This window comes from Pseudonaja textilis, chromosome 1, assembly GCF_049901715.1.
Source record: "Pseudonaja textilis isolate UNSWEBS1 chromosome 1, rPseTex1.2, whole genome shotgun sequence".
NCBI lineage: Eukaryota > Metazoa > Chordata > Lepidosauria > Squamata > Elapidae > Pseudonaja > Pseudonaja textilis.
This window is the reverse complement of record NC_141990.1, coordinates 156,827,688-156,841,856: the sequence shown is the minus strand read 5'-3', so window position 1 is coordinate 156,841,856 and position 14,169 is coordinate 156,827,688. Positions and strand designations below refer to the sequence as shown.

Genomic DNA, 14,169 nt, shown 5'->3' with positions numbered 1-14,169 from the left:
ACTGGTAATCCTAAGGGTTTGGAGCAGTAAGCATATATATGTCTCTCAGAGCATACCTTTCATTCTGTCTGGCTGAAATAACTCTTAACACTCAAGAGTATGAAGAATGGGGTGGATCAAATAAATTAGCAGATATCACAAAATAAAACTACTTTAGGAAATAGTTTACCCGTTATAATCACTGAAATACGCTGGTGAATGTGCAGGTCATACTAAGTAAATATATTTGTTTATAGACATGTTCTGTATTAGCTTCCACTTTTGCCCAGGATTTTGTCCAAACAAAATCCCACTAGAAGTAGGATGTTCGCACCCGAGTAGGAGTTTCTTGGATAAATATTTTTGCTATATTGAGACCAAAACCACTTCTACAAATTTCAGACTTTGATTGAAATGGTATATTTCTTTTTGCTTTTTATTTCTTCCCATCTCCACCACTGGCAACCACTGATGCATTACCTTAACTCCTCTTACCTCCCACTGCTTTGGCGAACAAGAGCCTCAATAGAAACTGAGCACATCAAGCAGGAATGAGCATCGAGCAGAAGTACTGTAGCCGCACCCACGTTTCTGCCAGCAAAGGAGCAGGGAGCTGAAGAGAACCTCTCCGTTAGGAAAGTAGCTCTTCTTGTGTTAAAATAACAGATGAGTTCCTTTTCCCCAGCAACCAGATATAGGCATTGAGTTAAGACTGTGTATGGGATAAACTAGCACATATTACACACACATTTGCCAGAGAGTTATTTATGGGTAAATGTGTGGAATTGATGATATATGTTCTCACTATAATAGCAAGAGAAAGCTTCTGACCAAGCAGCTAGTAGCAGCAGCGTCTAATGGGAAAATATCTATTTTTCTCCAAGACTCTTCAGTTGCTTACATGGAAATTCCACTCCTGTAGCCCAGCGGCTGCCTATTTCAACATCCACCTCAGTCATCCTGGTATCTCGCCATAAGCAACAATGGGGAGAAAAAGGCTAATGCAAATAATAATTAGACAAGGTGCCATATTTCAAAAGCTTTGATCATTCAACTTTTAATCCATTGAAATAATTTTTGGAAGTAATTGTATCCCTATGTAAAAGAGAGGGAAATTGAAGCTGCATAAAGACAAATGGTCTTTGGGAGGCCACACAGCAAGTAAGGAAGTCAGTTAATTTTAAATCCTAGTATCTTCTTATTCTAGTAAACCCATCTTCCCAACTGCCCTATTCTGCTTTCTTTTCCTCTCCCTTCCTAGCCAATTGCCTTAAAATGCTCCACAGAGTTTAGAAGAAAAAACAATATCAAGTACACAGACGTATTTGTCTAGACCTGGGTAGAGCTGTGCTCCAAATAAATGTGAGTAAGTTGAATAAAAAACTAGTTGCTATAAGGAACCCTATTTAGCGAAGAGTCTAATTAGGCCACAGTGTACTAATAATCTTCAGTTATACTCTGTGGGAGGTCTTCGAGTTAGTAGGAAGCAAGTCTGCCTTTTTATGCTGTGCTGATTCTTAAACCAAATCCAGCTTTACAGTCGCATTCTTTTTTTTCTCTAGATGTCTCCCTTAAGGCTTCCAGTTTAACTTTATTTCCAGAAGTTTTCTTACTCAGAAAAATAAATCTATTAAACTTTGTGGCAGTGATGGGAAGAACTTCATAAGTCTGTTTGTTTTGCAAAAGCTACTGCCAAGTATTGTTTTATAGTTTCCTTTTTTAAGCTTCCCACACCATTGTTTACAGTAGCTTCTGAGAAACATAACATAGTAAGTAGTTCATTCCCTACCAGTTTCTTTCTTTTTCTATAGGCAAATGTTCGTGTGCTATTCCCACACCTCACGCTTTTACTGGAGCAGATGCCATCCTCTTTTTGTCTTGTTTTCTTTCCTCAATGATATCAGATGGAGGCTGAGAAGGGGAACAGAATTTGTTGAAAGTTGATGTGCTATAGAAACGTTATATGTTAGGTTTGTTTTAAAAATCAAAGACAGTGGAGACAGGCAGGAATGGGTAGATAGATAGATAAATGATAGATAGATAGATAGATAGATAGATAGATAGATAGATAGATAGATAGATAGATAGATAGATAGACAGATAGATATTAATGAGAAAAGCATCAATTAATGCAGAAAAATAGAAAAATAGGGGAATTTTTGAGGAATTGCTTACATTGTAGGGCCAATGGCCAAGAAAGATGCAAGAGTTTGTGAAAATTCAGAATTATGTAATACAGTCAAAATCTTTCAGTATCTACAGCTGGATCTACTGGAATTTTGTGGAAATGGCATTTATAATGAGAGATTCACTCCTCACCAGGACAGATCTTACTGATTGACAGCATTGTGAAGGAGTCCATAATTCTGTATTGTTCTCATGACCTGCATTCTCAAGAATATGAAGTTCATTTTTCATCAGGTTTATCAGGAATTAAGGGTGTAAGCCTGTTAAAGCCTGTTGTAATTTTAAAGAAAATGAATTGGCAATAAGAATATGTATTACTTTGAGGTTAATTATTTGGCAACACATACTTATTTTGTGATGCAACAGGAATTAACAGCAAAGAATATAAAACATATTTTCTTCTTTAATCATATTGACTATTTTGCTGTTACAGCTTCAACCATGATTTAAAATTCTTTTGATGTGGTTTAGGAAAATAAAATAGTTGTAAGGATATTTGCCTGTTTCTTAGCTGAGGGAGCCAGCATTGTCCGAACACATTTCCCGTAGTCACGTGGCCAGCATGACTATATGCCAAAGGTGCATGGAACACTGTCACTTTCCCACCGAAGGTCTACTCTACTAATGTACTTGCATCTGCATGCTTTCTAACTGTTAGGTGGGCAGGAGCAGGGTAAGCAATGGGAGCTCACTCTGTTGTGCAGCGCTGGGGTCTCGAACCTGGGCTGTCAACTTTCAAGTTAACAAACTCAGCATCTTTAACCACTAAGCTTATCAGCTGAAAAAATTCTAGGAGGAACAAAATATCAACTATGCCTTTCCTTATAGAGAAGAAAGTTTTGTTCTAGCTATGCAATCATTTGCTACTATGGGTATAGGTCAAATGGTAACACAATGGACTAGTGTGTTATATGCCAATATAGGAAGAGGATTTATCACACCATCTTGGTGATTTTTGCTGATCCATATAATCATTCCTTCAGAAGGCTGCTATTTGACTTCAAGGGAAAAGCACATTGGTATTTATATTATATTTCTGCATAAGAACAAATGGTACTGAAAATAAAAACAGTTAAGAGAGGAGAAGGAGAAGAAAATACCCAGCGGTTAAAGGAACAGAGTCAGGGGAAAAAAAGAAAAGAAACTGTGTGTGAATTGGATTTGGACCACAAAATTAGAAGAATTACTGAAAACCTCAATAAATAAGTAGCTAAGTTTATAGGCTTATCTGAGATGTAGGTTAAGTAAGATAGAAGAGTAGGATTATGTTAGTAAAACTTATGAAACTTTAGAGTCTATGTATTTGTGAAGCAATAAGTAGAACACTTTGGGATGAAACCTATATCTATTTGCCAGTTCTGCCTGTTCCAAACCATCCAAAAGGAAACCCCATAACACAAGCTATATTCATAGGAGAAAAAAAATCTGAAACTTCTGGTCATCACTGAAATCAAGTGAACCAAGTAGAAATTAATCAGGAATTAGGGTTGAAGTAATTGTGAATACTAATCTTTAAAGCCATGAACAACATGGGCAAGAAGATTTCAAGGAACATCTTCTGTCTCATGAATTTGGTCATCTGTACAAACTTTCTTCTGGGTGTTTTGTCAACTACATACATACAGGCAGCTAACCAAAAGGAGAGTCCATTAGAATTTCCTCCCTTGAGGAAAATACCCCATACTGATGCCTTTGCAACCTCGATTAAGATAGCTGTCTTCTTCAAGGATTATTTTAGTTAGTCCATCAGTCAGTCAGCCTTACATGCTTCTATTTTCCTGGAATAGTGGTAGTTATACACTTTATCTTTTTCCGTGCTGTTTATTAATGCAAGATGATGATAATGATGATGATGATGATGATGATGATGATGATGATGATTGAAATCCACTGAAAGGATACATTTCATTGATTTGAAGTAATCATCGTTGTCATAGAGGGTTACAATTTTCCTGACTTTGGCCAGATTCAAGAGCCAGGCTTGCTTGATTCAAGGGCATTTTTAGTTTCAGATTTTCCTCCTCCAAGAATTGGGGCTCTTTTACTGCAAAGTTTAAAAGAGAATTCCAGAACATTTGTTTTGCTCAGCCTGTGATTAATTTTTTGCTGGCCTTTATTCATTTTATTTATTTGCTGCTTTTAGTAATTTATTAGGCGATTTTATTGTAGGCTGCCTGTGAGGGACTTGCTCTGAAAGGCAGCTTATAAATAATGTAAATACATTAATATTACACTTAGGTTATATAACTGGTTTCAAATGATTTCCTAGAATGAAGAATGAACAAAAATTGTTTAAATGTTAAACGCAAAGATGACATCTCCTGTGGTGAATTTGTATGTATAGAGAGAAAACTGTCAGTTCTGCTTCATCTATTCAGCCACGTGCGGCCTATATATTTAGCCACCAAGTGTAATTGACACTCTTTACTTGAGTGGGTGATTTGCACAGAAGTCCTGAATGATTTCATTTTTCTCCTTCAGAAAGGCAAGAATTGCATGAAATCTGATGACAGGATTCTTTGGTAAGGATATATAAAGTCATGAGACCAGGCAGCTAAATTTATTATACAACATAAAGAGTATTAGTTCTGAGCCTAAATTTTCCTTCATGTAGAGAAGCTATTCTAATGAATTAATATGCTGAGCTGAATATTGTAAATTTGAGTAACAAAGTGAATGCGAACAGAATCATATCTACCGCCTTTTAAATGAGTGGAAAAGTCTAGTTTCTAATCTGCAAAAGTTGGGTATTTGCATTGTCAAAAAGCATCCAGTAAGTAACTTGAATCGGGAGTTATTTTAGATGATCTTTGCCTTAAAGGTAATATACTAATAATTTTATTTAGAAGTTCTAGAACTGAAATATTTAGGCTGAAAACTCGCTTGCTGTCTTTTTTGCTCTCTCGTGTTGCTTCATAGCATTTTATTTTATTCTGCCTAATTAGTTTTTATCTGCTTCTTGAGCATCATTTTTTCTTCTTGCTGTTTGAATATTTGCCATTGTATTTACTTTGGTTTACATTTAACTATTTTTCCTCTTGGGCTAATAGCCACTAAGAGTAGAAAACAGGCCACTTATGGGATCAACATTTCCTCAATCCAATTATTGGGTTTTGCATTAAAGATAACAATTCTCAAGCACAAGTAAGTTGGGCATCATATCTTTGCATCGTTCTTTGTGAGCAAACAGTTCAAGCCACTAATTTAACAATTCTCCAAAGTATCTCAGAACTTTACTAAAGCAGGTCTGTTTGGTATGCTATTGAATAAGCTCTTGTCCTAAAAATAGCCAACCCTGTCTCAATTATGAATCAGAATAAGGTTGACTTGTAAACAAATCTTTATTTCACTCCAAAATAGAAGTTTTCGTTGTACAGAACTTCGGTCACCAGCTACATCTTTTCTCATTCACATGGAATAGACAGGAGTTATTATTTTTCCGTTCAGTATATTATTGCCCCCTAGATGTTCAGAGGTTATGAAGAACAACAATTTCTGGTTGTGATTATGGTCTTTAGATACATCCATATATCTTATTTTTCTTTCCCATCCTCAAACTAGTATCTCCGTGGAGGATATAAGGGTATGCAGTAGGAATGGGAGAGGAAGCCTTTTCTGCCTGATATTTGTTTGTTTGTTTCTACACTTAAGTGACTCTGGACGGTTATAGTAGCTCTAGGACATTTTGAACAAAGATCTACGTAGAGAAACAACAGGGTTGTACACTCTGAGCATAGTACAGAAGTGCTTGCAAGAGACCACTCATCTTTTCTGTTTATTAAAACAGTCACATCCTTTTTCAGGATCATATAGAAGTATAAAAAATAGGCTACTTAAGACAGGTCTGGTACAGAATATAGATATAGAAATATACTAATTACAAAGAAGCAATCAATTGCTTTCATTGTTATTGTTATGGACTGAATATCTCTGGTATGTTCATAACAATGATTGTTGTTTAATCCTGACATTTACATTTTGTATAATTTTTGAGAAAACAGTTATCTTAAATAACAGTTATTATCCTGCATTTTTCCATCACAAAAGTCATATTGACCTTTTCTTGGATTTTGTTAACTCTTTTACATACCTGCAAATTGAGCTTCAGCTATTGTGGTTTTAAAGAAACTCAGAACTTTGCAAAGATAGTCTTGACTTTATTTTTCCACCCCTTTCCACCAGTCTTTTCATTCTTTAGGAGTTTCCCATTTTGCACTCATAGGTGACTTATTGGACCCTTTCCCATGTCATATATGTTTAATTTAATATAGATATCTGCAGGCTTTCCTGTCAGCTACACAACACTATCTTAAACCAGATTATGTTTACCATTTAGAATTAAAGTTGGTATTTCTTCCCAACACATTTAGGTTAAGTAGATATACATAGAAAACTGTAGAAATAGAAAAAGGAAGGCCTGGAACATCTGATCAAGAAAATCAAAGAAGAAATTAAGAATTTTGGTCTCTTCCTGAACATCTAAAAAACCAAGCTCATGTCCACTGCAAGGAATGGAAACAAACACCTAAATAGTAATTAGAGATGAAGAGATAGAATGTGTGGGGAAAAAATACTTTCCTAGAATCGCAGATCACTCAAAGTGGTAAATGTAGCTGAGAAGTAAAACATCAAATTGTACTGGATCGCACAATAATAATGAACATGAGCCAAATATGGAAAAGCAAGGACATGTGGCAATCAAATATCTGGAGCTCATAAGAGCAGACATGTCACTGGAAGGCAAAATCATGAAACAGTGAATCACTTATTTTGCCCATGCCATGCGAGCAAATTTACTGGAAAAAACAGTTACATTTGGAAGAGTTAGTGGTAAAAGGAAACCAGTGGCTGGACACCATCAAAGATGACACCAGCCATAGCATAGAAAAACTCAAAGAAATAGTATAAGATTGGAAGATGTGGAGAGACCTGGCCCATAGAATCACCAAGAGTCAGATACATCTGAATAAATAATATCATCATCACAAATATTTGAAACTAAATTAACTTAAATCCCTCATCGTTATAACATTCCTTTTGCATGCTCCCTGTTCTGGTTTGCTATTCAAGATCATCTTCAGCATGTTGATCACATAGGGCATATACAGAGATCCAGTGTAGAACTGTGATCAGATGATGCCATTCCTATAGGTTCTGTGGTGAAACCTGGTGTTCCTATGTTTTATTGCATGTTGGCTTAATACTTTTCACATATACATGCAGGCATATGTAAATATGCAAAATTACATTGGTAATTGTGTCATTTCAATATTGAAGAATAGCCATCCACATCAAAGTGGGGATGTATGTATTAAATGAAGAAAACAAATATCTAAAGCTATTATAGCCCCGTAAGGCTGCACATATTGAATTTTAATAAGTAGAATTAATTACACGTCATTATAAAAAGTGTTGTGATTATGATTATATCTGGCAGCAGATATGAATGTAATGGAATGATTGCAATGATTAGCTCTTTACTTTGTTATGTTTTGTTTTAATTGTTGAATTTGAGAGATAGGGGATGTTCTGCTTGATAGCACAAAATAACTTGTTTATTATTATAGAACCTGCTTTGTGCTATCACTTGCTACTCTATTCAGAGAGTAAAATATATCAAGCAAGCCCTTAGAAGGGGAAAATACTGTTTGCCATCAGCACCATTTCTTCCTTTCCTACCTCCTCCTCTCTTTTAAGTGGTTTTTGTTATCTCTGGTCCTTTCCAAGTCTCCCCACTCCCCCAATATTCTCTGAATCAAACTTAATTACAGCATATGTAGCTGCCACATCTCCTTTCTCATATTAGTGAAAAAAATCAACTATTTAAATAGTTAAATTATATCTTCATATACATTTAGTGTTGAATTAGAGTATTAAAGGTTTTTGCTGTGTTATAAATCTATTCGAGTGTCTTGAGGGAAAGGGAAATACTATTTTTTGCCTGAAATTCTAAGCATAGATTCTAGTTGTTTAAGCAATACTGACATCTTTGGATGTATGGCTCTTTTGTTTATATGGTCCATGCCTAGCTTTAGTTAGTATATTTCATTTTGAACTATTCATTCTTATGACATTGCCTAATGTTTTATTTGAAAGTTCAAAGTAATATTCTTCATCTAGTAACAGATTCCAGTGTAAGCCTTTGTATAACAGAGAGAAAGGTAGGACATTTCTTCTAGATAAATGTACATTAAAACCTCTAAGAGTAAATTTTGCAATGTTATTCATTCATTGGCTCCCAAAAGCAGGGGGGCGGGGGAGGGTCATGTCAAAATTTGAAAAAGTTTCCATTTTATATGTAGAGAAAAGTTTTCAGAAACAGGTTCAGGAAGTCTCTCTGTAGATGTGCTCTGAATTGCAATCTGTAAAACTCTTTTTTATTAATATTTGTGAATATTAAAAATTCTAGCAAAGTGTGGGAAATGTGTGTACTTGTTCACTGGATTACAAAACACGCATTACTAACCATCAGCCTATTGTCTGAGCTTGCTGCAAGATATAGTTCAGCAATATCTGAAAGATCTGAGAATTCGAAGCCCAGTTTTATGGATGCATTTGCTGGTGATTAAGAGTCTGTGAGAGAATTAATTGAATTGTCTGGGTTGAGATGTGGATTTTTAGGATCTGGAATTTCAGGAAACTTTACATGATTCAACTATGAAGGCTTTTAAAATTGTAAAATAATGGTAATAGTGGAAACTATTGTATTTTCAAAATAGAACAGATTCCCAACTTTCTTGTAGCATATTGAATTTGGATTATCCTTTGGTCTACAACATTTAACTGCTACAGAGAATATTATTGTGTCTTTACATGCAGGAGATAATAATGTTCTGATCATTAATATCCAGATATAGCCAGTTGTATAGTAGATATAGCTGGGGTGGGCTGCTACGGGTTCAGGCAAACCCGTAGCTAACGTTATGGCTGGTTGGGCAAACCACGAAATCCCACCCCTGGCTGGCCCTGCCCTTCCTGCCCCTCCCAGGAGTCTCCACATAGCCCGTTTTGGATGTGAGGTAAGTGCTGGGCCTATGGAGGTACTTGGGAGGGGGAAAAACAGGCCTCCCAGAAGTCTGGAAATGGGCCTGTTTCTGGCCTCCAGAGCCTGGGGGAGGCATTTTTTGCCCTTCCAGGCTTCCCCAGGAAAGTCTCCGGAGCCTGGTGTAGGCAGAAATCCCCCCCCCCCCCGTGGTGCAGGAGACCCACTAGGCCATGCTTACCATGGCCACACCCACCCAGCAACCAGGCAGAGAACCTGTTGCTGAAATTTTTGAAGCCCACCCCTGGATATAACAGTTGTTGTAATTGAACAAGAATAGTTGTTGTTAAAACTGAATGAGAATAGAGCATTCCATATTTCTGATCTTTGTTCCACACAAATAAATTTTAGGTTTAGGTTGGATCAAATAATTAGGTTGGATCATTACCTAAACTAAGTAAAGTCATCAGTGCAATGAAACATCTACAAGGAAACAACTAAGTTCAGAGAGCACCAAGGACCTCTTATTTCAACCCTGAGCTACAAATATTCTCCTCGATCAAAATGTTGTTATGCCAACATGTTGTGGAACCTAACAAAAGTATTTTTAGCCTATTTACCTACAATCTTTTGGACTAGGTGGTATAAAAATTATTATAAATAAATGAAATATTCAGTGTTTATTCCTTGGTGAGGACAGTGGTTTGACTCAAATTACCAAGACTGATGCATGAGAATTAGATGTTTGACATCAATGCCTAAATGTATTCATTTGTTACATTTTTTCATACATAGATTATATGAATGAAAGTGTACTGCTTTTTAAGTCTGTGATTCACAGTAAAAATTAATGCATATTTAGTATTTAATAATTGATGTAGTAGTAGTATCCATGGTATCTAATGCTGTACTTCAGTTGATACACCAATTCCTTTTCTCATTTCCCGAAAGAGTTCAATTATTCTTTAACGTCGTTTAGAAAACTTCCAGTCTTGAGCCTGTCTTTAAAAATTGATTTAAAATTTTAGTTGAAAATCCTGGTTTTTAACATTTAAAGTCAGAAATAACCTAAAGTCAAAACATCTAAGGGTTGTCTACACCAATTTGAATCTGCCTACCATAGAGGCTTTTTTTCTGGGTGTCCCTCCTTTGGCAAATTAGTTGTAGTTACTAAAGATTTGTTCAGTTCTTAAATTCTGCCCCCTACAAATTTACTTGGCTTTTTTAAAAGCTGAAGTTTCAGTTTTGGTGTTGACTGAAATGTTCCTAGGTAGCTTGATTTCTTATTCTACAACATGATATCACACATATACTGTATCACTCAGCATTAATAAACCTTTGTAATGTAAACAATTGCTTTTCAGTGTTTGACTTGATTCTGATTCATTTAATTCGGGATAATCAGTTTAGATTAGTATGATTTCTTGTAGGCTGCTTTAGAGGCTCTTATAAATGGAAAATCAGAGTAGACTCATGTTGTCATCTACCAGTTTTAATTATTCCTATCAGTTTTACTTGGTATATTTGTATGCGCATTCACGTGTATGCAAAAGGAGTCAGGGGAAGTGACATCTTGATTTTTGATGATGTCCATATTGGTAATATAAAAGAAAATTTACCAAAATGCACTCAGTTGGAGATGGATAGCAGCATTGATTAGAATTCAGATGACTTAAAGACATATAGGAGGTCTTTGAAGGAAAGTTTGTGCATAAAACAAATGAACATTACAGTGATATCACTAGGATAATTCACTACAATGGTTCTATAATGTCTCAAAATATGCTTAAAGCTCCTGATAGAAAAGCCTAGTATCTTGAGCCACCTAAAATGAGTGATTTTTTTTTTACTTTTCTCTCATAGCCTTCAGTTGAGCCTCTTTTTCAAACCTGTTGATACTGCAGTGTCAGAAAACTGACTTAATGGGAGGTGAAGTAAAGGTTGATTGGGTGTATATTGTAATGAACCTAGCCTGTAAAATCCTCATGAGAGAAATTAGAAATATTGCAGTCATTTATTTATTATAGGTAAGGCAGAAGTGAATTTTCTAAATGGTGATGAGATTTATGATAGATTTTTTTAAAAATGAGAACGTTGAACTAATAATAGTTTCAACTGCCAATTGCTTACGTATTAGGTAATTAACAAAATAGGATGTCATAATTTTGCACATGTCCTGAAATAGAATCACTAACCACTTCTAACCACACTGAGCTTTTAATAGAAAAAGTGGTTGCTTAATGCTTCCCCACCAGAAATGTTAAGATTAAGTTTGCTATTAGATTGCAGCCAGAATAGTCTACAAACAGGAAGAAACTCTTGCTCTGCTCTCTGCCTATTTTTCCTTGTTTAAGTTGATGTGATAATTCATTGCAGATTTTCTTTCTTTGACAGAGCGCCTACCGCAGAAATGGGATGACTTTTCTGGCTTGCTAATATGGATGTGCCTACAGCAACAGGAAAGACAGTGTTATATTAAGGTGACTCCCCCCCCGCCAATTCGGCATTTGCAAGTATACTTGTGAGTGGGCTGGTTTGTTGTGACTATCATCTGGCTGCTTCTGTCTCTCTTTTCCTACCCCCTCAGTCATTATTCCTGATTTCTAAATAACATTCAGCTATTTAATGGTAGGATATTTGGTATGTTATGGTAAATTGCACAGGTCTGAAGTTTACCCTCCTCCTCAAAATTACTACATTATCAGCCCTCAAGAACAAACTTCAGTGGGCTTTTTGTTAATTTCAACTCACCTTTATATAAAGAATGATTAAAAAAAGCTGTGAGGTATTTACATCAAACTGCTAATTGCCTTATTTGGTTTTCCTTATCAGGAAAATAGGTCAAGAAATGTTGATCTTTTTAGAAATCTACAAAGCCAATTGTTATTTTGTGTAATTTGGAAACTGATAGAATGACCGGAACTGTGAAGCAGAAAATAATGTTATTTTAACAATCAATTTAGATATAGCTATATAACATTAGGACAGGAAGCAATGGGTGGAAACTAATCAAGGAGAGAAGCAACCTAGAACTAAGGAGAAATTTTCTGACAGGACAGTTAACCAGTGGAACAACTTGCCTCCAGAAGTTGGGAATAGTAATAGCACTTTAAACTTATATACTGCTTCACAATGCTTTATAGCCCTTTCTAAGCAGTTTACAGAGTCCATATTGCCCCCAACAATCTGGGTTCTCATTTTATCATCTCAGAAGGACTGAAGGCTAAGTCAACCTTGTGGCTGGTGAGATTTGAACTACCAAATTGCTGGCAGCTGGCGGTCAGCAGAGTAGACTGCAGTACTACATTCTAACCACTGCGCCACCACAGCTTTTACTCTTAACACTGGAAGTTTTTAAGAAGAGATTTGTCTCTTCTTAAAAACTTGTCTCAAATGGTGTAGACAAAATTTGTCTGAAATGGTGTAGGGTTTCCTGCCTAAGCAGGGGGTTGGACTAGAAGACCTCCAAGGTCCCTTTCAACTCTGTTATTCTGATTGCCTCATTTTCAGTCAATCACTTTGCAGAATTGCCTACTATGGAGAAATCCTATTCTGTGCAGTTCAAGAGCTGGATGAGGCTCTTTCCCTCAGAAAAAAACACAGTCATTTACTGAATCATGCAAAAAGCTGAAGGCAGGGATAATTCTTTGTACTTTGGGATATTATTTGAAAGCCCATTTCTACACCAAAAATATATATTTGTATTATCCCAATGCAAATGCCTTTCTCACAATAATTATATGAGAAGCGTTTTTCTGTTAAGATAAGCATGCTAGGTAGTAAATTGTAATCCTAATTTTTCTGTGGAATGAAAACATGGAAACAGCATTTTGCCATTATATCAAGATTACTTTCTTATTTGTTTTTTCTAGGCTTTCAGTGATTTGTGAATCCATTTATCTGATTTTTTTTAAAGTAATGACACTACAGCATTCTTTTTTTGAAGCAACTAATGCCTTGTCTTTTCTTCGGTTGGTATGTTACTCAAGAAGGATTCCTTTCAATTGCAAACTAATTTCAGTGTTCTGTTTTTGTCCAAGATCTACACAAGACTATATTCATTTTCATTTTTTTATTAAAACTTTAGCAAAGCTTTCACAATTCTATGATGAGGTCTGAATATGGCCATCATTTTTGAATGGGATCTCATGTAATGTTTTTATTAAACCCTGCAGGATGGACTCATTGCCAAAAGTTGCTGCTGTAGAGTTAATCATAAGAGCCAAGGACTTAAAGAGTCCAAATACTGGACATTCACCATAACCAGCCTTATACGGATCAATCTCTTTAGAAGTCAGTGTTTAGATGTGGTTACTTTACTGAATTATTGCAATTGATGTATTCAGTATTATGCTTTCCATAGTGGCATTATTATACTTTAAAAACATTTTTGCATGTCATTTTTCTGGAATTGATCTGATGTTAAAGAACTAAAAATAGTGTATACAGTAAAGAAGAAAACCCATTGCTGATGTTCTGTCTGTGCTTGCTGAAATGTATGATTAAACCTTTCTTTTTATCATGATTTCTTATTTTTTTTGGCATCCATAATGATGGAAAATTATATGCTTGCTGTAAACATCCAGACTTTTTAAAGGACACCAGCATTTATTGTATTTGGTTTCGATCTGCAGGCATATATGCAAAAAGAAAACATTTTAGGCCAAGAATACTGGAATAAAAATTCTTTCTCTAGATGTATCTTTGTTTTTTTAAAAAAATGCATAAGCAGAAAAAGCACTGCCATTTATTTCTTACTTTGGTACACTTACAACCCCAGAGAATGAAAAATCAACATATATTTCTCTTAGAAATATGACAGATCATGTTTTTGTTGGTCTGCTGTATATTTGTCTGTCTTGAACAGTCTGACAGGCAATTATTTATAAAATCTAGTTTGTTCAATAAACCCATATAATAACCTTTCTCTTCTCCAAAAAGCAAGAATTATAAGCCAAAACGAAAAAATTGTAAGGAAAACAAGCTACATTTTGTCTCATTTTCTTGGATCAGTTTAGATT

The 14,169-nt window shown here is 35.5% G+C and overlaps 1 protein-coding gene across 14 annotated transcripts in view; it reads left to right on the top strand.

Moving 5' to 3' along the window:
• The window catches only part of SUPT3H (SPT3 homolog, SAGA and STAGA complex component), a 253,432-nt gene extending 239,589 nt beyond the window's left edge, over nucleotides 1-13,843 (top strand). For 9 of the 14 annotated variants that reach the window (XM_026707835.2, XM_087919392.1, XM_087919397.1 and 6 more), the window contains 2 exons: nucleotides 11,543-11,628; nucleotides 13,324-13,843. In XM_026707835.2, coding sequence (XP_026563620.1) covers nucleotides 11,543-11,584 — 42 coding nt within the window. In that variant the 3' untranslated portion in view covers nucleotides 11,585-11,628; nucleotides 13,324-13,843. Of the gene's footprint in view, nucleotides 1-11,542; nucleotides 11,629-13,020 lie in introns of all 14 variants that reach the window. The other 5 variants (XM_026707836.2, XM_087919393.1, XM_087919402.1 and 2 more) reach the window with 1 other exon arrangement.
• The last annotated feature ends 326 nt before the right edge of the window (nucleotides 13,844-14,169 follow it).